Raw genomic sequence first — 24,164 nt, forward strand, 5'->3', positions numbered from 1 at the left:
CCAAGAGGTGAAGGTTCGGGGGGGAGAAGCTGGGGGTCGATCCTTTGCTTCTTCTATCATTCAATTTTCTCTTTACTTTTTAAACCCTAACCACACAATGAATCACACAATTGTAGAATCCTGTGTTTTCTCAACCCCCCGGACTTCAGAATTGAGAGTTCATGGTCCCCTATAACAATAAGTGCTGTACCTGGAATAAAACATCCTTTTTTACTATTTAAGGCTGTAACCTGACCACCGCAATTGTCTTACTGAAAATTGAGTTTTCTCCACAGTTTTAAATCTGTGACAGACAACAAAAAAGTTTTCCTCTAATATTTGTCTGGACATTTTTCCTTCAGTCCTAATGAGCTTGCCATGCTGTCCAAGCTAAGGAGAAGCATCCACAAAGCATGGTGCTGCTCCCTCCTTGCTTCAAAGGATGGATGGTGTTTCACTCAGCTATACTGGTCAGCTTTGTGTAGTGACCAGGATATTTTTGACAGATGCACATTTCCTTCCATCTCATTTAACTTTAAAGCTCTTTCAATGTTGTTTTCGTCTCATAGTGGATCCCTCTCCCTACCTGGCTGCTACTGTAGGTTTGGAGAGACAGTCTCTGGGTGGTACAATGCAACTTCCCTTTCTTTGTGATATGCAAGCTTTAGTCTTCATAATTGAGTCTTTGCTTGAAATTCACTGACAAAGTAAACTCACAGAGACAGATGTTTTTATTCTAAAATTATGAGAATTGCTATTATTCCACACAGAGGCCCCTCTACTAAATGACCTGTTAATGTAATTTTGTCCACCTAATCAAAGTTAGCTGTGCCACCACAAAATGTTAGAATATTTATGGAATCATTTAAATTTTTCTTTCATATTATCTATTTACTTCTTGTTTTTGTTTTTTGTTCTGAATGTATGGAGTAGGTTGTGTAAATGACAAATTTAAATTGCTATTTTATTTTTAAATACTTTTGCAAGGCACTGTTTAATGTACCTGCTAAAGGTTTCAGAACATATCAGAGCAAGTTTATTTTCATGCAGAACCCTGGATAAAATGGAACACTGTTTCAAATCAAATCACTCATAAGTCCTCAAATAGAGACAGGCTTTGGCAACCTTTCTTTAGTGCATGCTATACTATTTTATCTAAAGCTTTGCGATGGAAATGGATCTTTAAACCATCATATAATAACCTGCATTATTCCAGTCTTAACGGTAAACATTTGCCATTGGATTTTCTGTGTGCAAAATGTCCTATCTTTGTTGTCCTGGTGTCAAGACTTGAGCAACAGAGCTTGTTTGCTAGTGAGAGCTAGAAGAATACTTTTCAACAAAAAGTAAAGCGCAAGGCTGTATATATACATGTGTATATGTAAAAAAGAAAAGCACATTAAAACGTTTCCAAAGCGAATGAGCTTGTACCATATATTACAATGATTTGAGTACTTAAGGGGATTCTTCTCCAAGTCTATGCCTGGGCTGACATGGTGATGCTGGTGTACGTAAACCTTGAAAGACTGCCACCCGTGGAAGCTCCATTCTCTTCCACATCCTGTGTGAGAACTTGGCTTTTTTCGCAACAGGCAAAGGTGGCCAGGAAACCCAGACGAAAACGCTTGTTCATGAAACAATAAATGATGGGGTTGACGCAGGCAGATGTGTAGGACAGCAGGTGAATAAATGATATGGGGGCCCCAGATAGAAGTCTGTCGGCAGAGAAACTGTCGAATGCCCGCCAGGCATTAACAGTGAATACAGGAGTCCAGCACAGGAAGAACAGAATCACAATGACAATCAGCATGCGTATTACCCTTTTCTTAGCCACTAGATTGGCTGTAGAGCTGTTGCTTCTCACCCTGCTGATCTTAGTCTTGTTATGGGTGCTAGGCAGTGGCTGCATCTCCATCTTTTTCTTCTTGGATTTCTGAATGTAGCAGCCGTCTCCATCATTGTGTTTAATGCTGCTTGTACTTGTTTTTCTGTCTGGAAGCAATATGGTGGCATATATAAACAACTCCTTTGTGAAATCTAGTCCTTTTTGTAATGTTCAGTTTATGTTTTTTTTTAAATATAACATTTGTTTACTTGTTTGTTGAAGATTTTTTGTTTTACTTTCAGGGAGGATACCACACCATGGAAAACAAACAATACACTAACTTACTGTATTTTTTTTTGCTGAAATTAGTTTTTCTATTGAGGTCTTTACTACAGTATAAAAACAGATGTATAGTTATAGTTATAACCTAAGTGATATCACAGGAAATATTATAACATAGAAAACAATAACAACTGCAGTTTTATTTTTGAAAACTATGGTTACTATTAGTTCACAAATACTGTAGCTCAATCTTCACCTACAGATTATATTATTTATTGTATTAGTATCGAGAGTGACGAACAGAGATAATTTACTTTTGCTTCCTATTAATTTATTAATAATTACTATTTTATAAAAATAGAAGAGATTTGATATTTTTGGACAACTACAAGCAATAACATTATACTTTTTTCTCACTTTGTAACATCTTTTCTTCCCTGCCTCTGCACAAACTGATTTGTTTTCAACACATTTTTCACACTTTTTTTCTCTGTTCTTTTACAGAAACTATAGTTTATATGCAGTGCTATTTCCAGGATTCTGGTTGCAGTACATCCCCAGAAAAGGATATATAAGCTATTCATCACATCTTGAATGCAACAGATGCTCTTGTTAAATCTCTCAAAGTAAATAACTTTTGCTAACTAGCCTATAGCCTAAGTTTGCATATCAATCCATTTGTGCTCAGTTCATGTAATTCACCTCAAGACACATGTTTCTGAATGTTGTAATAATATACTTTCCTCAGTTTTATAGAACAAATACTGACATAATTTTACAGAGCAGAGTTCACATTGAATTATGGATAACTGGTTCAAATAAAAATATACACATAAAAAGATTATCACATTTTTATACACAAATATTTCTATGAATGCTCATATGGGGTAGTTTTGGATTTGTTTATACTATAGCATTTCTTTAAATCTTCCCTTTTTTCAATCTTTTCTAATGTACTTTTTATATCAACCTCATATATTTGTCTTGTACAAATGAAGTGTTAAATTTAAGCAATTTAAGATGCAATATCTACATATCACATAAAATACAAACCAAATATAAATGTATCAACAAAGAATAAAATGCAATAAGAATAAGAATAAAATTTCATGAGTGAACAAAACAAAGTCAGACATTAAGCAATCAACACTAAGCTACATTACACAGAATCACATTTATTTCTCATAAGATCTCAAATTTCGCTCTAGAATGGAGTATTAAATGCTCTGTATTGTAGACACTGACCCTATTCATTCCGTTTATTGTAATTATAAAGCATCTTGTATGGTTAAAACAAATCAATTAAAATGTTGTATCATGCTAAAATTAATGGGTTTTGCCTTTCCTCAAAATAAGAACAGTGCTGTCTTACCTCGATTAGATTTTCTGTGGCTTATCTCAAACTTGATTCCCCTATAGAGTTCAAGGGAAATTAGTCCATACGCTGTCATCATAACAACTCCAGGCACAAGAAAAAGAAGCAGTAACAGGAAAACGTACCTGTTTGGTTTAGGAAAAAGATATAGAACATTTATCATTTTGTTTTAAGCAAAGGTGACATGTTTAGAAATGTCAAATAGTAAAAAGACATAAGATGTCAGGATGCAACCTTCTTCAAAAGAAAAGTAACACTTTACTATAAAAAGAAATATCACTTAGCACTTTAACTGATCTTGTTTAATTTTTAAATTCAGATTTTCATTTCCCTGTTTTAATCCTAGTATGAAACAGACAGTTGTTATTCAAGCCACATGGTTCTTGAGACACCAAAAAATATGACAGAAAGAAGCTATCGAGTAGGCCTGCCTGCTACAACTACAGTATAAAATAAAAGAGAGCAACTACTCAGTTGTTCTCTTCTGGATGGCAGAGATATCATGCTTCTGTGGCACCATGGCTCACTGTGAGATGAAAAAACTCTGATTCAATCCCCTGGTACACTTATAGGGAATCCTTGCTGCCGTGAAATTGCCACAGTTTGGATTCAAGCCAGCAATCCTCATGTTGTAGACAACTTCCTGCACTCTCTTTGGAGAGTTTTACCCCATTAGGCACTCAGGAGATTCTGGCTCTTTGGTTTTAATCAATAAAGGTATACTTCTGCTTTCAAGATCTTTCTTCAGCTGCCAGAATATATCTGAATGTTTTATTATGTTTTGAGGTCCTAATGAAACATGATTCAGCTTCCATTTCACACTAGCAGTCTAAGCCAAGAAGCAGGGCTTTTGAACTTCACATGGCTTGTGTCTGATTGAAATAAGTCTGATCTTTGTCATGTAAAATTATAATGTAGGATTTGTTACCCCAAGTTTATTTAATACATCTCTGAGCAATACATTTCCCTGCTCTTGTCCAATTTTAGAAACATCTTTTGGACTACTTTAATATACAGTCCCACTTTAAACAATGCTTGTTCAACACATGGAGACAGAGCTGCAGCAAGAAACAGTATGAAGGTGTGTTTATTAAAACATACATCACCAATTTCCTGAAACAGTCTTCAAGGCAGTGTTGTTTGTATTTACATTAAATTAACGGTAATCCTCCACATTTCGCTATTCAGCAGAAATTACTTTTTAACTTTTAAAACTATTAAAACTATTTTAACTATTTCTGTCCCTGTGTTACTCTGACATACTTTATAATTAAATATTTACTTTTTCTCAAAAAATGTTTTAGGGATATTAACATACAGAAGAGATAAAAAACATAAAAACTGTAAAACAGGCAAACGTAATGTGGATTTTTATACTTCTAATTCAGCACAATTGTGGTTTTTCTACTTCTAGTTCTGCACAATCATGTGCGAGATACACAATATTTCTATGATTAACTTTAAAAAGTCTGACTATCGAGAACTTATACAGTATGTGAGTTGTCCTTCGTGACTTTATAAGCTGGCTTTGGAAACACAGAATTAGAAAAAAAAAATTGATTTAACTAAACTAAATTTTATTCAGAGATTTTATAGTTTATTGAAAACTCTTGAACTGAAACTAAGAATTGTGTGCCAAGTGATTAGACTGAAAAAGTTAATCAACTTAACCAGCCCTTAATCCTATCTGTTAAAGTTTTGGTGGAACCTATCTTCACTCATGTGTAAATACTGTAGCTACCTGTTTTGTGGCCTTACAAAAGAGAATAAATAGTGAAATAGGTGTGTAAAAACATATATTTATCTTACCATGACTGTTGGATAATATCACTGGGCCAGATAAGGCGGCACATGTTACCAGTGCTATTGTTGGCTCTTGAGAAGGGCACCAAGGTACTGGAGATTGGGTATGGTAGCATTAGAATAAAGGACACAATCCATGTAGCTGTGATGACTTTGAAGGCATGTGACTTTGTTTGCCAGACTCTGGACTGCAGAGGTTTACAGATTGCACTGTAGCGCTCCAAGGATATTGCAACTAGGTTGAAAGTAGATACACTTACAGAGATACCTGGAGAACAAAAACGTATCAATTCATATAATCACAAAAGAAGGTCAACGGATACATTTTAATTATTATTATTTTAATTTATTAAAGCAATTTAGTAATTTACTGCTGTTCTACAACACTAATCAGTTCCAGTACTGTTAAATTATTCAAAGCAGCAACTGTCTAATATAAACATGCTACAGAATAATAACAGAAACAAACTGTAAACATGCCAGCATGCTTACAATGCATCGTAAAATGTTGCTAGTTATATTGCAATGTTTTCTAGCACTCAAGAGTACGCAGTAGAAGAAATAACCATAGTAAAAAATAGAAAATAATTACTGAAATGATCATACTAGTTTTGCTAAAGAAAGTGCCCTGCATATATACTTTACAAATGTTTCTAGTAAACTTTTTTATTGTTTTTGTTACAATTAGTCACATCAGCATTGTTTCCTTTTTTTTTCAAATATTGTAATATCACATTTAAACAGAAATGAATAATGCAAATTGATTTTATTCCAACAAGTGCTACACCTTGTAGTTTTACAAACTCAACTATCACAATTATTTTGTATATAACTTTTTCAAGTAGTTAATACATTGTCTGTTTGAAAATGACAACTTCATAAAAACACACAATACAAAAAAAGTTTAGTGGTTAGTAAACAACCAAATTTTCAAATTACAGAAATGTTCTCATTACTAACAAAAGGTTTGCAAATTGTTTTGCATGGCTGTGTAAACAATAGGGATTTTATCAGGCTATTATTAAACAGAGATAAAAATGTTCAGACTGAAAGGTGGATGTTTTTTTTTTGGCCTTCAACTTTCATTACGCATGAAGAATCTTTTTGGGATTGGTTAAAAATGCTCATGACAGTTTTTAAAAATCCAATAACAAATAATACAAAATACATGAAACTTCCAACACCTCTCACAGGATGTGTAAATCTCGGTTTATGCTTCAGATATGAATTAGCAACACAGGTCTACAGCATCCTCCTCAAACCAGAGGTTTCATCGCTATTTAATTAACCAGCTGATGAATTCATTATCTTTTCTTTTTTTCTGTTCCTACATGGAACCTCCTCTGTACGTTTATAACACACTGTCAAAGCACCATCACAAATTCATTTCAAGCCATGATGGAAACATGAAGACATAAGATAAGTTAATACCATAATTACCTCATGACACTGCATCTGATTTTACGTTTGCTTATAGACAGAAGATATTACAGATATTTTTACTTACTGTTTGTGCTATTTCAGACTAAAAGGTAGTATAACAAAATAAATAAGAATAGATGAGTATATACATAAATAATGGGATGGGGTTATCTCTTATAACAGAAATTAGAGATTTACACAGTTACATAAATAAAGCACAACTTTGTCTTAGTCAGATCAAAACTCATATTATAATGAAACTCAAAGATCATCCAAAATCCAGTGTTAATTGGAGAAAGCAGACAAGCAAAAGGAAAAAATGTATACCATCAAATTATGTTTCAGTTTAGATGTAAGGAGGTTTTTTTGGCTATTTTTTAGCATAACTTAAACTTATTTTCTCCACCACAGTGGTATCCAATTCCACGTTTCCTGCTATAAGAAGTGAAATCAAACAGAATTTGTAGTGTACTATAATAAAGACCTAATGCCATTGACACCAGCTTTCCATGCCATAGATTTTCCTGATCATAACAGATTTCTGTACTGTATTTTTTACAATAAAAATGGGCAAAAAGTGGAGTTTATCTGCACAGGACCTGACAGTAATACTTCCAGTGCAAGAATATCTGGAAAGCAGTCATTGCAAATTAAATTATTTATTTATTTTCTAACAAGGTATGTGTTTAATTGCATAAGAACAAGTTGAGGAGTTGAGGATGTTCTAAAACAGTCAGCTTGGTTTCCATTTCAGTAATAAAATTTATGCAGTTTTGGAGAAAATACACCTGAATTATCTTTGATTGTGAGGGGTCATCAACTAAGCCATGGCTAGAATTAAGAATCCTCCAATTTAATGCTTGAGACTGCATCCAACTTATACAGTAGTTTTGTAATTACGTGGTACTAAAATGCCAGAGGCAGGCATTTTAATGATCCATATAAATCTGCATAAATTGGTTAACTGATTGGATAATGATATGGATAGTGCCACAGCAACAGAGAAAAGACCTTTGGAGGCAAAGCATATTTCAAAAGTGTGATTTATTTCTAGCTGAAAAAATGTAATTTCTTTCATTAATAGGTTAAACATGTCTACCAAAGCACATTCACTTTACACATAGGATTTCTCATCTTGCTAGAATGGTGTCAGAGATTAGGCTTTCATCTCCTTTGACTTCAGTGTAGAAAACATATGACATTCATGACAGCATCTATCAATTGATCAAGAATAAGTTTCAGAAATAAAGATAAATAAGTCTTAGATCGTTGGCGCATGATCTGAAAGAAAAGCAATTTTATCTAGAATATTAATTTTAAAGTATCCCATTCTCCACAATTCATCACACCTTAATTAGAATGTAGCACCCTTGAGAATGCGGGCTTGCCCTCCAATGTTGGTACAGAAGCTAGCCATGTCTGAAACAGCTCCCAGTGCTGTAAGAACATGATATGGATGTTTATCTGTTCCACCTGCTCCTTATTGCTTTATCCCTAGTCCTATGTTCAGCCATTGGATTTCTTCCCTTGAGCCTGTTGTTTATTTTTAGCTGCACTTCATGGTTCTCTTAGTCTCTAGTTTGCTTCCCAGCTTTGCTTTGTTGTGCATAGACCCTCGTTTATACTGACAACCTTACTCCCAGATTCCCCTTTGACTAGTTTACTCCACATATCTACTTGGCTTTAGACCCTGCTTGCTATTTCGACTATGGCCATCTCCCAATATCCACACTTGCTTTATCGTGGTCTTCATATGCACATTCCTGCGATGATCTGCAAAGGCTTCCCATTTCTGATTTCTTTTTTTACAGGAGTGCTCACAATCACCCCCAATGAACCCTTTATTCGCCACTCTCTCTGCTTTAGACCAGACTTTAGTAAAGGGAATTAGGCCAGATTCTTTGCGGAATTGTGACATTTAATGTTCTAACCTATCAAAGCAGAGTGACGATGCCATGGAGAAAAATTAAAGTGGAAGTAAAATTTTATTTTCTGTACAAATCTCATAATAATTTATGTAAAAACAAACAGTTTCATTAGGCAACTTTAGATTCATATGGATTCTAGGTATGAGCTGTTGACATAAAGCTTTTATTTTGTTAACTGACTTCCCCATTTCAACTGTTGAATATTTGTTTATCTATGGTGGTTTAGTACAAGCTTGGAAGAAACAGAGACAGGAACGTCCAAGTTTACAATTTAATTTTTGTACAGGGACAGACAAGATGAAATGTATTTAATAGTGCAAAGATTAATAAACCGAGAGCAGTATTGCCAGTTAAGATTAGTTCAGTTTGTCAATTTTGAGTAAACCTGCTCAGCATAAATGAGCACGTTATGTTCTTCGTATTGTCACTGCCTTTGTGCAGGGACAGATGAGATAACATTCATCAACAATTTGACCTTGAGCCGTAACCAACTATGATGTCATGTGAGGGAGTCCCAAAACCCTTTTTATAACAGTGCAACCTTGAATGTTTGCACACCTTAAGTCCACACCTGTTCTATGTCACAAAAACGTGGTCATGGAGGAAAGCTTTAAGGGCTTAGAGCGATTTTTGGGACACAGCCTATGCTTCCTGGATTTGCTCTTTGTCACGGACAGAGTTCCACCCTGCCTCTCAGTTTGGTACTTTTAGTTTCACCTTTGCCAGTCTGCTTGTTGACTTCTCAGAGCCCAGCAAGTGGATTGACCCTTCTGTTTTGCGACTACTTAACTCTTGAGGTCAGTGCAGCATTATTACAAATTAAAGCACACTTTCAATTGGTCTCTGCAGAAGAGGAAGCTGCCATATACCTATTCAGGAGTTGGGTTAAGTTCTGATTATGACAAAATCATCCAATGAATATAAATTGATAGAATACTTAATACTTTGGTGTTTGGCATTAACTTGAGAAAATAACAACCCTGGCTGACGGTCAGGTCTGTCACTTGCAGTAGTTGTAGAGTATTCAATCCCTTGGATTTTTTCACATTTTATTCTGTTACAATATGGAATCCTAATGTATTTAACTGTGGTTTTTTAACATTGATCAACACAAAACACTCATTATAACATTATAATGAGATGATCAATTGATAATAATACTTGTTTCATAGTGACTCACCTGGCTGAGGAAATAACTGCAGTGCCCAAAAATAAAGCTGTCACAAACCCCAGAAGAGTCACTTCTGAGAGCACTGATGCACATTTCATCCAACTCAAAGCTATTTGAGCAAGCCAGTTCATTTGTAAAATTTCAAAATAGCAGAGAAAGAGCAGAGAATATGCACTATGAGATGCAGTGGATGAGAATCATGTACGCATCCAAGGCTGCTACAGTGACCGTTTTCTCCCCCCTTTACCCACCTCTCCTTTGGAAAGGTGGGAAGACAGTATAGCTACCACACCTTTCATTTGAGATTTCAATTCTGCGGTGGGCAGTGGAAGAAACTGTGTTGACTCAGAAAGAGTAGCCTGGGATGAACTGTGCTGATGCAGAAGTAGGATACGAACCATATGAATCGGTATGAGTCATTAGTGAATTTTGCTGGAACTGAATAGATGAAGATGATGTACAACCTGAATCCCCCAGAAGAAGAAAGAAGATCATCTATATTTGCAGTAGAAAGCTTGAGGAGGGGAAAGAGTTGAGAGTCAACACTACACCAATAGGATGCAAATGGAGAGGTGGGTAAAGGGGTAAGAAAACAGTCACTGTAGAAGCCTTGGATGCAACTGGTGCACAACTAATAAATGGTGAATAGGAGCCCTGATCAAGTGCAGACTGACACCACATGCTTGCACCCTCAGGGCGAAGTGGACATCCTTGACTGTGGGGATCCCATAGGGACAGCAGATTGGAGAATTGGGGAAAATGGAGAGGTGAAACAGGAAGGACTGGATGGGAGTTTTGGACACCCAATAAAAGTAAGGTATTAGCAACACCAAGTGCAAAACACATCTGTCTCTGACAAGAGTGAAACACTGAGTGCTAGAAGAGATGTACTGATGACAGTCAGCAAGTATATATACACAGGAGAGATCAACTATCTATTGTATCTATTTCAGGGGACTTGAAATCCTTTAAGCTCTATTTACTTGGTGAAAAAGTACATAAAGAGTATTCTCTTCAGCATATCTGACATTTTGGATGGTACAACATAATTTTTTTATAAGAAGACTGGATTAAATAATTTTGAAGGGATGTAAACCTTATTAACCTATTAATTCCTCATTGACTCACTTGCTTATACTGTATAATTTGTTTGCTGTATAATACTGTAAATTGATCTTATATTCAAATCCTTCAGGACTGACCTAGCCACAGAGGCCCTTGAATGCTCTTTATTAGCATTTAATTAAATCTGTTGTTTCCTCATGACAGCTTGTCTGTATGATTTCATTTTCCATTATTTTCTTTGTCTCACCATTTAAACCAGTTTTACCATAGAGCACTAAACATACTATATTTCAAGTTTGAGTTGTTAATGTTTATTTGCACAGTATTAAGTACAAATTAATGTTACAAATAGGGGTACAACCTTTAGTCAGATCTCTCTATATAAATCTGAATGCTACAAAGTGAAATATATCTCCTTATTCTAAAAATACATCCACCAACCAGGAGAGGCGAGTAGGGACTGTATACAAAAAATCAGAGTTTCCTAAAAAACACAATGGCAAGCTCAGGTTTACTGAACTAGAATCTGGACTTTACAGTATGAATGATCTGCACAAGGACCTTTTGTCTGTCACACTTTCTTCTCTCTACTTGTGTCTTTTTGTCTCTTTCCATGTCCTCCTCTCTTTTCTGCCTGTTTTCTGTATTATATCCTGTTCCACAACTATTGATGACCCTTAATCATTTATGCAAAACCTAATTAACCAGGTAAACCAGACAATTCCTTTGATCAATGTGCCTTACATCCAGCACAACTCAGTAAAACCCCTTAGTTCCTTTCTTGTTGTGAAGCTCCTGAGAACTTTAAATGTTGACACTAGCCAGGCATTAACCATTGTTTCTAGATTCTTAAGACCAAGAAATATCAACAGTCACTTCCAATAACCGTAAGAGCATTTAAATATTTAGCGAAAGATTTGAATGTTCATTTAAAAAATGTCAAGAGGCTATAAAGTTACATGTTGTTCTAATGATTACTATTTAGTTGTTGTACTTCAATGATTTGAAAACAAAAGGTCTGGCCAAAATTTAGACACAAAATATGTTAAGTGACTTGCGAGTGGAACAGTCACGCCATAAACATAATATGTAATACAAAATTAGTAGCATGTTACTTTTCAAATGTATATGTATGTATATATTTCATTTTTAAGGCATGAGTAACTGATGGGTTAACCTGTTTCTAAAGATATGGGACATTTCTATTTTATTGATGATTCAAGAAAATAATATTTTGAGGGCTGAGATACTCAGAATTGTGTCTATAAATCTCTAAATGGGTTAACTGGTAACAATGAAACTATTGTATGTTCTCAGGTGATGGTGATCTACAAGCTCTTGTTGATTGCAGCTCTCCAGGACTAGGGTTGGAATCATCCTATGAACTGTCCCTTGCACTGGATAGCCACAGTCTAGTAGGTTATACAAACCAAGTTCCTAAACCCTTGGAATCTGTTAAAACCATATTTTTAAACTAGTGATTGTTCAATTAAGAAATATAATTTGACAAAAATTCCCAATACCCCAAAGGTCTCAAGAAGAGTGATTGATTTAACTGAACCAATAAACTTACTAGACTGATTCAAATTCACACGTGTTCCAAGTCTTTATAAACTGATGATTTAAGGGGGAGCTATAAAATAGATCAAATTTATCTACAACCAAAGTTTGATCAGTCCTGATCCTGAACATAAAATAGCACAGAAAGATAAAATGTGGTGGGAGAGATTCTGATATATTTTTAAAAATAAAATATTGTCTGCATATAGAAAAATCCAGAGCTGAGTGTCTTTTATGTTAATAGAGGTAATGTCTGGGGACTGGCCTAGGTATTGTGGTAGACGAACGAGAGATAGCACAAATAGTAGAGGTGTGAGGGAACAAGTAATAGGTTTATTCCATGCTGAAAAGAGAAGAAAGAAAACAATGAATGTTTCGGCTGTGGAGCCTTCTTTGGGTGTAGAGGTGTGAGTACTATTTGTCACTCATTTTATGTATATGGCAAGATCTAGAGTACACCTTACAGTATACTTACTACAACATTAAATGTCTACAAATTACAGTCTTGTTCTTGTAAATATGATCATGATAATTATATTATGAGTCAAACAATCTCTAGACTGCATTTATTTTAGAATATTTAGTCTTACTTAATCTATGATACTGTAGAAATTGAGGATCAAAATATTAAGCTTCTATTGCAATCACTTTTGCTAGGTCTTCTTATCCAATGCTTAAGTCCAACCCATTTTTCTAGGTTTCCTATTTTAATTACTTTTCAGAATTTTGGGGGCATTTGTTTTTTCACTTGGAGGTTGTATGTTATAATATGCTTTTCTATAAGCACTGTAATAAACAAATTTGGTTTGTTATTTTATAAAAATGTTAAAGTGTTGGCATTTTACCGGGTGTGACTGTTTAAATTAAATTCTCACTATAAAAACAAGAGTTTTTAAAGAGTCTGAGATTTAATCACAAGCTAATTATGAAAGTTCAATAAAACCACTGAGTCCACTGAATCCACTGAGTCAGGGAATATAAACTAGGTCAAATGAATTTAAATTTCCATGACCAGTTTGGTGTTTGAGAAGTAATTAGGCGATTAAGACAAGGATTTTTTAAACAAAAACTAACCCACAAACTAATATTTACAGACTACTATGCATAGTTGGAGTGCATTCCAAAGTCCAAAACACTGCACCCAGTCTTCACACTCAATCACTCACAACCACGAACCCTAATAAACCAATAAAGTAGACACAAACATTTACATGGGAAAATAAGACTGTATTCATAAAATAAATACTGTACGTATCCACATTCAGGTCAGGTTACATTCTAAACTGATGCTGAAAGGAGACTACCATCATTGCCTATTCAAAAACGAAACAAAGTGCAGACAAGAGTGACACACTTTGTTTGGCAGAACTTAAAGGGGGAAATAATTTCAATAAATATGAAAAATAAGGATCCTTTCCATGATTTTAAATCCCTTTAGTGCCAAACTCCTGACAAGTTGTGTTGCAGTGGAACACAATCACATTTCCCTACCCACTGAATCTTACCACACCCACACCCACAATGTGTTCCTTGAGGCAAATCCCCTCCCTTTAGTCTTACACCAGCTTGGGTCTTTTGGCTACCTCCAGTCTTCTTGGGGGCACAGACATAGTCAATATGAAAGAGTTGCCTCTGTCCTCCTGGATTAATTGCTTCACTACACTATCTACATGAAGACTCGAGTAAACAGATTCTCAGATCTCTCCCAAGTATTACTTCTTCTAGTTCAACACCAACAAAATACCTTATTTAACAGTACCTTGCCTTTATCCGCATTAGATTCATTTGCCAGAAGTTTGCCTATATGTGAATTGTGCCTAAGTCTTTTTGTATTGCTTGCACTGCCCATGCTAAATTGTACTAGTTTAATGAATGCACATTTTAGATCAGTGATGTAAATTATGAACTGAAGAGGTCCTAAAAGCGTTCCTGGTGGCATGCCACTGACAATCTCATTCCAGAATGAAATAATTCCTTATCAGTATCCTTTGTTTTAGGCATGACCCCAAAACAACTAAAGCATGGTCTTTTCTCAGTAAGTCTGCAATGAGAAATATCAATCATCACAATTTTTTTTTATCAAGGGTGCCTATACATAGAAAGCAAGTTAAGGAACTGCTAACCATCTTTAGTAGCAGTTAACCAATGCCATTCTTTCACCAACATAATGTTTTGGGGTCCATGGACACTTCTATGATCATGTGATTCATCTGTTGTTGTAGCAGGCAACACTTTTTAAGACACGTTTTGGATCTTCAGTCCAGTCCTGCATGTACAGTACACTACGTAGATTGTTCACTGTACCAGTAAAAAAGGAGGTTTAAGACTAATGTAACTAATGTAATTGTGCACTGGGCACAGGACTTAATGTTGTGTATCCTCTTCATTTCAGAGTTGTCAGAGGCCACACACAGTCTAAAAGTGAATTGTCCTTGCCATAACAAATATGATGTTTTTGGCTTGGCCTCAAGCATACACTCTACCTGCCAGTACACACTGAAGGGCTTATGGGCACTGAAGCTGCTTAGGCTGGCTTTCAGTTGTCTATTTTCATCCCTGCTCATACAGTTTCTGCAGTAGCCACTTGCTACATCTCATGTTCAGGTACACTACATTTTTTAATGGTACATGGTTATGCTTTAAATGAAAGGCACTGCATTGCCAGTGATTACTGAATGCTATACAAGATTAGTCTGAATACAGTAGGAGACCTTTTAACATTTCTTCACTCCTTAGTTCAGTAGTTCTAAACTTTTGAAACGTGATGGCTCCCTTTTAGTTAACACAAGACCACAGCCCACCTTTTGTGTATGGGCTAACAATTTTATTTAAATATTTTTTAAATTATTTAATTTCAATTGCTATTTATGAACTTAATCCTACATTAACAAACTATATTTTTTATTTAAAAAAACAGTGAAATATAGATTGAAGGTGGTATGATCCAAATTCATCTTTGAACTTCAGTTTATTTTAAGAGTTCGCCTGAAACACTTTCTATCAATGTGAACTCTGATGCTGCATATTTGACAAGTTTTGAAATTCTTGGCTCTGTGGAAGAAGGATCACAACGCAATCACTTTCAACAAATTGAAGTCTGTTGCGGCGCTTATTTTTGATCATCAAAAGTTAAGTGAAGTGAGTCATAATGATTTTTTAATGGTAGTGTTTCTCCCCTGAGTCATCATAAATTATGATGTGACATTTATAGAAAGAAAATGTACTGTACCTTGGCTTGTTCATAAGATTGCCACTAGAGTGGATATTATTGGTTGTTATTGTGAGATTCAATTCCTGCATAAACTGTGCTTCTGTGTAGTTAACAGCAAGGATTAAGATTCTTAATTTGTTTGCTCAAATTAATAAAAACGATCACCAAAGTAAATGCAGTCCTCGTGAAAGCTTTATTTAATTAAACTTTTTTATTATTAAATTACTGTGATGGGATCAGACATTATCTATGGGATTTTGAAAGCTAAAACTTTTTCAAATAATTTCTTGGTTAGTAGTAAATATGGTGACTAAAACACCAATATTGGGGGAAGCTCGATTAAAAGGCAAATATTACATTTCTATTTATAAATTGCTGTAATAAATGTTGCCTTATAGTGGGAAAATCAAGTACATATTCTGAATTAGCGGCATATAAAAATCTCTCTACCCTCACATCGTACCCTTAAATGCCCCACCATTTGAGAACCCCTGCCTTAGACAGTGGCCCAGCCTATCTGTATCCTGCACTATAACAGAGGGACCAAGTCCATTTACTGTGAAGTCAGGTACAGGCCAAGAGGAGTAAAATGGTACTGGTGGTTTCTGGAGAGGTTGAGCAAGATTCCCTTTTACCTCTAAGTAGCTTTTAACCAGATCCAGCCCGATGAAAATACACTTGTAGATTCCTAGTCCCTCATTATTTTCTTTAAGCAAAGCTCTAACAGCAACCACAAAGTTTTGTTGCAGTAAAACATAGGTGAGAGATCTGGATGTACTGTCTGAGACATATTTAAACAGGAATACATCCTGCATAAGGCTTTCTTGTAAGGCTTTCTTGTAATAGTCCAATAACTAGATTTGCCAGATTTTCTCTTTCTTTTGGGGAGCTCTTTAATAATTACTGACACTACACATTGGCAGACCAGCCGAACAGGATAAGAGAAAACAAGAAAAAGCAAGCCCTAAAGAAATACAGGCTCAATGACCATAACCTGGCCACAGAAACCAGGTTACAGTATGTAGTCAGAACTTGCTACCCAGAATGGACAGGCTGTGCTCCAATTGCCAGTAGGAACAAGCAGATACAGTGGTGCACTTTCTACTACATTTTAAGAAATACTCTGGGATTAAAAATACTTACTTCACTAAAAAGACAAATAAAAATCCAGAATTCCCACATATGTGAGAATCTGAGCAGCTATCAGTTATCCTGGAAAAAGGGAAAGTAAACTCAATAAAGCTGATATTGCAGTGTGTGATCTCCTATTAAAGCCCAAAGAACAGAGAGTGGGCCTCTCAAATACTAATATTATGTCATTATCCTAAATGTTTGTAAATGCTTTGGTACTTTTTATTGCTTTTGTAACACTGTAGTTCATCAGTCATGGCAATAAATGTCTTTGAATTTATACATATTTTCCAAAAAAACTCTGTACAATAATACATGTGTAATATACATAAAAGACAAACTAAGAAAAGAAAAAGCCTAGTAATGCAACATTGTAAAACCCAAATTAAAACTACATTACACATTCAAATGTGGGAGTGTGTTTAATCATTCTTTTATGACCTGTTTCCTAAGCAGTAATACAGTATACTATTTGTATCTTAGTGGATAAAATTGGACACAAAATTACTTACTATTATCTTACTTTTACTATTATTTACTTATAATTATCTTACTAGTATATTGTTTAGTTTTAACATTTGCCTTTTTAGTGTTTCTCACAGTCTAAAAAGATTTATCAAAATAAATATCTTTTTAGTACTGTAAGTATCCTCTTTAAGGTCGCGTCTTTCCATTTTTTATCTGAAGTTTATGTATTTGCTACTCTGTTCTTGTCTACATTAAACATAATTTGCCAGATTTTTACTTATTCTTGAATTCTAATATTTCTTTTCTGCTTCTAGAGTCCTTGCTAATCTTCCCATTTTATAAACATATACAAACCTGACTAGTTTGCCAACTATACTGGATTATTGATATAAAATTGTTCTATTAGAGATCCCTTTGCACAGCATGAATTACACTATCCTAATCAGAGCATTCATCCTATTCAGCATTAACAAAACACATCTCTGAATGTCTACCACCTGCACTTTGAAACAATACATTTTTTAATGAATATCTTTATCAAAATCCTTCAAAGTGTAATATATTTTATGCTCTGTGTATATATTTCCAATAACTAGAGTTTAGCTCTTATTACCATCTCTATAACCTTCCATGCAATAGACATAAGTATAAATATCAAATACCTTGATTTCAGACTATGATTACTTGGTTCAGTTTTATCATCCTTTTTATTAAAGGTATTATTAGCGATTTTCCAGTCCATGGATACTTTCCTTAAGTAAAGTAGGTAGAATACCACTCTATGTTAATGCTATTTAGTATAGAACTGTGTCCTTCCACAGCCTGAGGCATGTTGTTAATTTCATCTTTGTTAAATTTATGAGCAAAACATTTTTTTCTGTATCAGTCAATTACCTTTCATTGTCTAGATGATTCCCATTATCATTCCTAATGCAATTTACTTATTGTATAAAGACTTTAAATTATTAATTTTGGCCTAGATTGCAATATTCACCATGAAGTTCACAAATTTCTATCTCTAATTTCAGAGCACCTGTTAACATTCTTGAAGCAAAACTAACTCCCTTTCAGCCTGTTGTTTCTTTCAGAGAAGTGGTCCTCCATCACCACGGATAAATACTGTACAATATACATTTTGACAAGCTCCTTCTGTTGCAGCAGGAGCATATTTATAAAGAAGACCCACTGCAGTGATTTCTACCTTGCATACTTCACAAATTGTCTCACATTTCCTTCCTGCAAATGGAGTTAAACTGAAACACAGAAGGGATGCTCTGAATCCAACAGTCACTCAATAATCTTCAGTAATGTTTTTTTTTTACTGTAAGTAATGCTTTAAAGGTAACAGGAAAGGTAACATGTATTTGCAAAGATTTCTAAATTTACCTTGAGCAATTAAATAATTGCCTTGAATAAAAACAATAACTAAATGTTTGAACATGTGAGGATGATTAGGATTCTTATTCTTATTCTTATTATCGTGAATGATATTGATATTGATGTTGTTCCATCAAAATATTAATAATTATTTATTTGTATCATAGTCCATATATTTGAATTGTACTCTTGAAAGAGATGTTTCTTGGTGGAATAAAAAGAAAATCATTCTTCAATCAAAGTAAATCAAATCCATGGATGATTATTTCACTCATTCATTGCCTGAGATGTAAAATAAATGTTGATTTTATCTGCTGGTTTAGCATAAAATTATTTAGCATAAAATTATTCTGCCAGATTTAATTATAACATAGCAGACATGTTTAGATCATACAGCATAACACTAATTTATAGTTAAAAATATTAAAAAAAGAACCAATATAGCCAAATCTGCCATTCACTACCACACGTTTGTCAATCGTGATGCACAATCCCACAGAGTAGAGGTGTGTGTGTCTTCAAGTTTTCATTGCATCTCAGCTATTGATATATCTTAAATGAAATAATTATTGTATTATTTGCGACAGCTTGAATTGTAATGGTGTCTTAATGGACTGTGTGAGTATTTGTGTTTGTGTACATGTGTGCTCATCAGATACCTTTATTTAGAAGCTTAGACCTGCCTCATTGTACCCTATCATCAAAACCTCGTAAATGGCTGCTTAAAATGTTGTTATTAGATTTACCATCAGAAGAAACTTTTATTTATTGATTACTAAAACCCATGAAAGCAAAGTAGGAAGTATTATTTTATATTATAATTGCTTTCTGTTTTTTCTGTTTATTTTACTTCTTTTCATTTATGGCTGTATCTTAAAATTAATAAAACGAAAATATTTTTTAAGTGGTACAATCTGGGTAGCATTTTTATTTACATATACAGTAGATTGGAATAGTTTCTAATTTCATATACAGTTCTGCATTCAGCTCTGATGTATTCCCTGGCATTTATTTGAATTGTTTTGTTATGGCATTTAAGTGAAGCATAATTAATTCTCTAGCGAGGGAAAACATCATGCTAAGGGTGGGCAATCCTACATATACATAATTCATTCTATTTACAAGAAATAATTAATTGGTCCAGAGGTAATTGGTAATAAGAAAGTCAGCAGATATATAAGTAAATTTTGTATAAAATTATTTTTACAGTGGCTATCAAAAGCATTCACTCCCCTTATACTGTGTCACATTTAATTGTGTAACAATATGGAATCATAGTGTATTTAATTATTATGTTAGCAATTTTTAGCAACTTAGGTAATTGAAAAAGGGGCGAATACTTATGCAATCAGTTATTTTCTGTTTTAGATTTATAATTTAGGAGAATTTGTAGAATTTTGTTTTCACTTTGACATTATGGAGTGTTTAGTGTCCAATTCAAGAAAACCCAACCAATTCTATCACAATAAATCAATCAATGCATTATGTTCAAACATACAATACATTTTAAAACATATGAACACTTAAGGTAGCACTGTGGTGCAGATGTTATCATTGTTACTTCACAGTACTGGGACCCCAGGTTCAATCCCTGAATTGGATGATGTGGTTAGAAAATGGGATGATTGATGAATGACATAAACAGGGCATTCTAATTACATGCTTGATGGATTGATGAACTAATTCTAGTTATTATAACAATGAGTATCAAGAGAAAGCCTCAGTCTGCCATGAAAAAAAAGTTTTTGAGAACTTATTGACTTCGAAAGCAACCCCTTAGTAGGGTGCAGATGGCCAATCAGGTGCATAATTTATATTTATAAGAACCATTACATGATTTCCCCACAGCAGTGGTTACAATCCTAAAACAGTGAAGCACTAAGCCTTCCAACTCTAAGCAGAAACATATTACCATTATATACCGTATTACCAAGCTCTCCTACCTTTTAAACAACCAAAATATTTCCAAAATATTTTTTATTTGACTAAACACGTCTAAAATGTCTTATATACTTCATGGAATACTTCCACATTAGCTTAGTTTATGCAGTGTTATGCACTGTTGCAAAACTTAAGTCATCTCTTACAAGCAACTGAATTCTATAACTGTGTATTAAGGCATCATACCAGTATCCTTTTTAGGGGCCAACCTTCTTCTTCTGCCACTACTACCTCACCTGTTAAGATATGTATATTTGATGCAGTTTGGAAACCATCGCTTAAATGGAAAATAATTACTCTTTGAAATTTAACACTTAAGTACTTTCTGTTCGTTTTACAGTAAATGAAACTAATGATAAGAGTCAAGATTACACAGACAGGCATTTTCTGTACATGACATACACAAACACACACACTCATTTATCAAGAACTGACAGGTCTGTTTGTTACATAGAGTACTTACCCATAAAATATGCAGCCACTTTACAGACACCACTGCCAAATATAAAGTCTTTCATCAGATTTGGGATTAGGGTGAACGGCATGCAGAACAGACAGAGCATCAGGTCGCTGACAGCCAGGGACAGCAGAAATATATTTGTCACAGTTCTCATTCGTTTATTTCTCACTAGCACTGCAATGATCAGGGCATTTCCTAGGACGCTGAGCAAGAATATTAAACTGTACAAGAATATCCGTACAGTCTGATTTATATCTGCAAACAAAATTAAATAAATGTTAACACTTTCTTTATCCCACAAGAGTCATTTATTGTCAGGAAAAGCTCTAACAATTTTAGTACCCATAAAGATATATGCAAATACATTTGTACTGCTTTTGATATAACAAAACGTACAAATAATGTGTGACTAAATAACACCATAATTTATTTTGAATACAATATAATCTCTAGAAATACGTAAAATACAAAACTCAGATGAACAATTATTAGTAACATAAAAAGTGTTAAGTCTATTAAGTCTTTTCATAATCTTTTACTATTACAAACACACTATATTATTGTGCCATTTATAACATTACTTTGAGTTATAGTTAAGTATGTTTAAGCATTTTAAGCATATTAGTTAGAAATGCGTTACAGCGCACAAGTACAAAGCAGTAATTAATTGGACATATTACGCTACGACGTGGTTTTAAACAATTTTAACCCAAACGTTAAATTACGTTCGACTTCTATCAGAACTCCGCCAGACAGACGCAGTGGAAACGCTTGCCTATAAGCGTACAATGAAGTTTAAACCACAGAAGCATTCCTGCATATTTTTCTTATAAATATATCCTACTATAAAACATTATTAGTGCTAATGCATTTCTTACAATTGAATTTAATATATGTGATGAGTAGAAAATCAAATGTTATTGTAACATAGTACTACCTGTCTGTACGATTTATGTTACCTTACCTTTAGGCTGAGATGGCTCTTCGGATCCTTTATTACACTCCGTTTCATTCTTGAATCCAAGTCCACACAGTAGTGTGTACATATCAGTGTAATTTAAAAGCATATCGTGCAGTGTGAATGTTTCCATTGTGCGCTCTTGACAAACGCGAACAAACAGCGTGAAAAACAGAATTTCTAAATCTTATCCATTTAAGTAACTTGCAGGTAAGAAAGAAATGGGTTACAGCTACACACCTAAAATTAGCCTTTTTTATATTTTAAAAAATACTGTATTTCCCATATAAATGATTCCAGACAGCGAGTAATAACGCAATATTTATGAAAAGAAAATTACATTATTTTGACGATCAATGTTAGACTTAATGTTTTCAGTAACATAACACTACCTGCGCCCGCAACTGCTGCGCTCCCAAAGTTAACAAGATTTTAATGTCTCACTGTTACAGCCTCTGACAGGAGTCAAAGACGAGCACGGCATGTAACCCCGCCTTTCTTGAGAGTACAGGACTCTAGGATGATTTAAACAAACCTTTTCGGGTCATTTTGGACATTTTGTTTAATTTGTTGTTCATCCATAAATTCAATGATAATAACAATAATAATATTTTTTAGAAAACATATTTTTAAATTTAAAAAAAAATCTATGTAGCATAGATGTTTATTAAAATTCCTGAAAACGATCTAAACAATATGAACACGAAATTATTATTTTTATTGTCGATGTTAATATTGCTTTTTTAAGTTCTGCTGTTACGTCTTGACATTTAGGGTTTTTAAATTGCTTTCAAATACTAATAAAAAAGTAAAAAAGATACATTTACTATATTTAATACAGACATTTACGACTTTTTCAGAGGCATAATGGATTTCTTTCTTTCAGAATGGTTATAAATGTTATCATACAGTACTTTCAGCTTCATTTTAGAAATATACTCCCAATACAAATGGACGCTAGGCTGCATCCTTTCTAGTAAGACTAAACTTTTTTTAGAATTTTTCCAACCATCCTTTTTATGAACCAGTTCTTCTAGTTCAGGGTCGCAGGAGAGCCAAAGCCTGTCCCAGTGAGCAAAAGGTGCAAGGCAGGAAACACCTTGGACAGGACACTAGACACTAAAATAAACGCGACATCGACTTCGAGAACCAAGCCCTGTACTCCTTTTTCATCAACAGAGGATACCCCAGCAGTGTGATTGACAGGGCCCTTGCCCGAGCCAAAAAAAAACCCCGGACCATCAACCCGATCAGTAACTCTTGCCGTAACAACCACATTCCTTTGGTGCTTCCTTACCACCCTAACACACTTCCTATCCCCAGGACCATTAACCACAACTTTTCCATCCTACAGGATGATCCCTCCATTGGGGCCCTCTTATCTGATTGCCCTATCATCTCATATCGCCGACCACCTAATCCGCGTAACCTCCTTGTTCACAGCTCCCTTGACCGCCCTCAACAACCATCCACACCAGGCACTTTCCCTTGCAACAGAGCTCGCTGTATCACCTGCAAGTACACATCCACCACCACACTCATTCAAGGCCCCTCAGGACAATTCTGGATCACCCAGACAGCATCTTGTACCTCCAGCAACCTTATTTACTGTATCTCTTGCAGTAAATGCCCAGCCATCTACATTGGAGAAACAGGAAGGAGACTTGGAGACCGCTTCAGAGAACACGTCAGGGCTGTGAAGATTAAAGATGTCTCCAAGCCCATTGTTTCTCATTTCACCTCTGATGGCCACGACCACTCTAATCTCTCCGTTTGTGTTCTCAAAGACGCTTTTCCGAACTCATACATCAGAAAGACCACCGAAACTAAAATTATTCTGCAGCTAGGATCACACATTCTCCCTTCTCTTAACAACAGACTACTGTTCTTTTAAATTTTCTCCATTCATTGGAAGTTTCATTTCATACCCCTCTGCACCCATTCTGACTTCACACCTCTTGATCGGCCTCTCTTTCTGTCCCCTGCTCCCACCTCTCACTCCTCCTCCCTTCCAACCTTTGTTCTCCCGCTACTTTACCTTTGCCTACTGCCCTCTCTAACTCACAACTGAAGAAGGCTCCACGGCCGAAACGTTGTGTTCTCTTTTTTCTTTTTTTCATCATGGAATAAACCTATTACTTGCTCCTTTGCACTAAAATAAACATGCACACACTCACACCTCACACCAAGAGTCAATTTTCCCTCAAG

General features: G+C 34.8%; 1 protein-coding gene across 1 annotated transcript; it reads right to left on the reverse strand.

The window, feature by feature from the left end:
- Positions 1–1,058: 1,058 nt before the first annotated feature.
- cckar (cholecystokinin A receptor) lies at positions 1,059–22,089 on the reverse strand. The gene is made up of 5 exons (XM_006629651.3): positions 21,963–22,089; positions 21,002–21,253; positions 5,271–5,532; positions 3,459–3,586; positions 1,059–1,971 (listed from the first exon to the last, which is right to left on the reverse strand). Exons 1-5 carry the CDS (start codon positions 22,087–22,089, stop codon positions 1,457–1,459), a joined length of 1,284 nt encoding a protein of 427 aa, XP_006629714.1. The 3' UTR covers positions 1,059–1,456.
- Between the last annotated feature and the right edge of the window lie 2,075 nt (positions 22,090–24,164).

This window comes from Lepisosteus oculatus, chromosome 1 (assembly GCF_040954835.1).
Source record: "Lepisosteus oculatus isolate fLepOcu1 chromosome 1, fLepOcu1.hap2, whole genome shotgun sequence".
In the NCBI taxonomy this organism is placed as follows: Eukaryota; Metazoa; Chordata; class Actinopteri; order Semionotiformes; family Lepisosteidae; genus Lepisosteus; species Lepisosteus oculatus.

Bases quoted from the DNA above. Each gene is read 5' to 3' on its own strand.
- cckar (XM_006629651.3), bottom strand. From the start codon at position 22,089: ATGGAAACATTCACACTGCACGATATGCTTTTAAATTACACTGATATG. The intron at 21,254-21,962 runs GTAAGGTAACAT...TTTTGTTTGCAG, and splicing joins AGAGCCATCTCAGCCTAAAG to ATATAAATCAGACTGTACGG. The intron at 3,587-5,270 runs GTAAGATAAATA...TAAACCAAACAG, and splicing joins GATATTATCCAACAGTCATG to GTACGTTTTCCTGTTACTGC.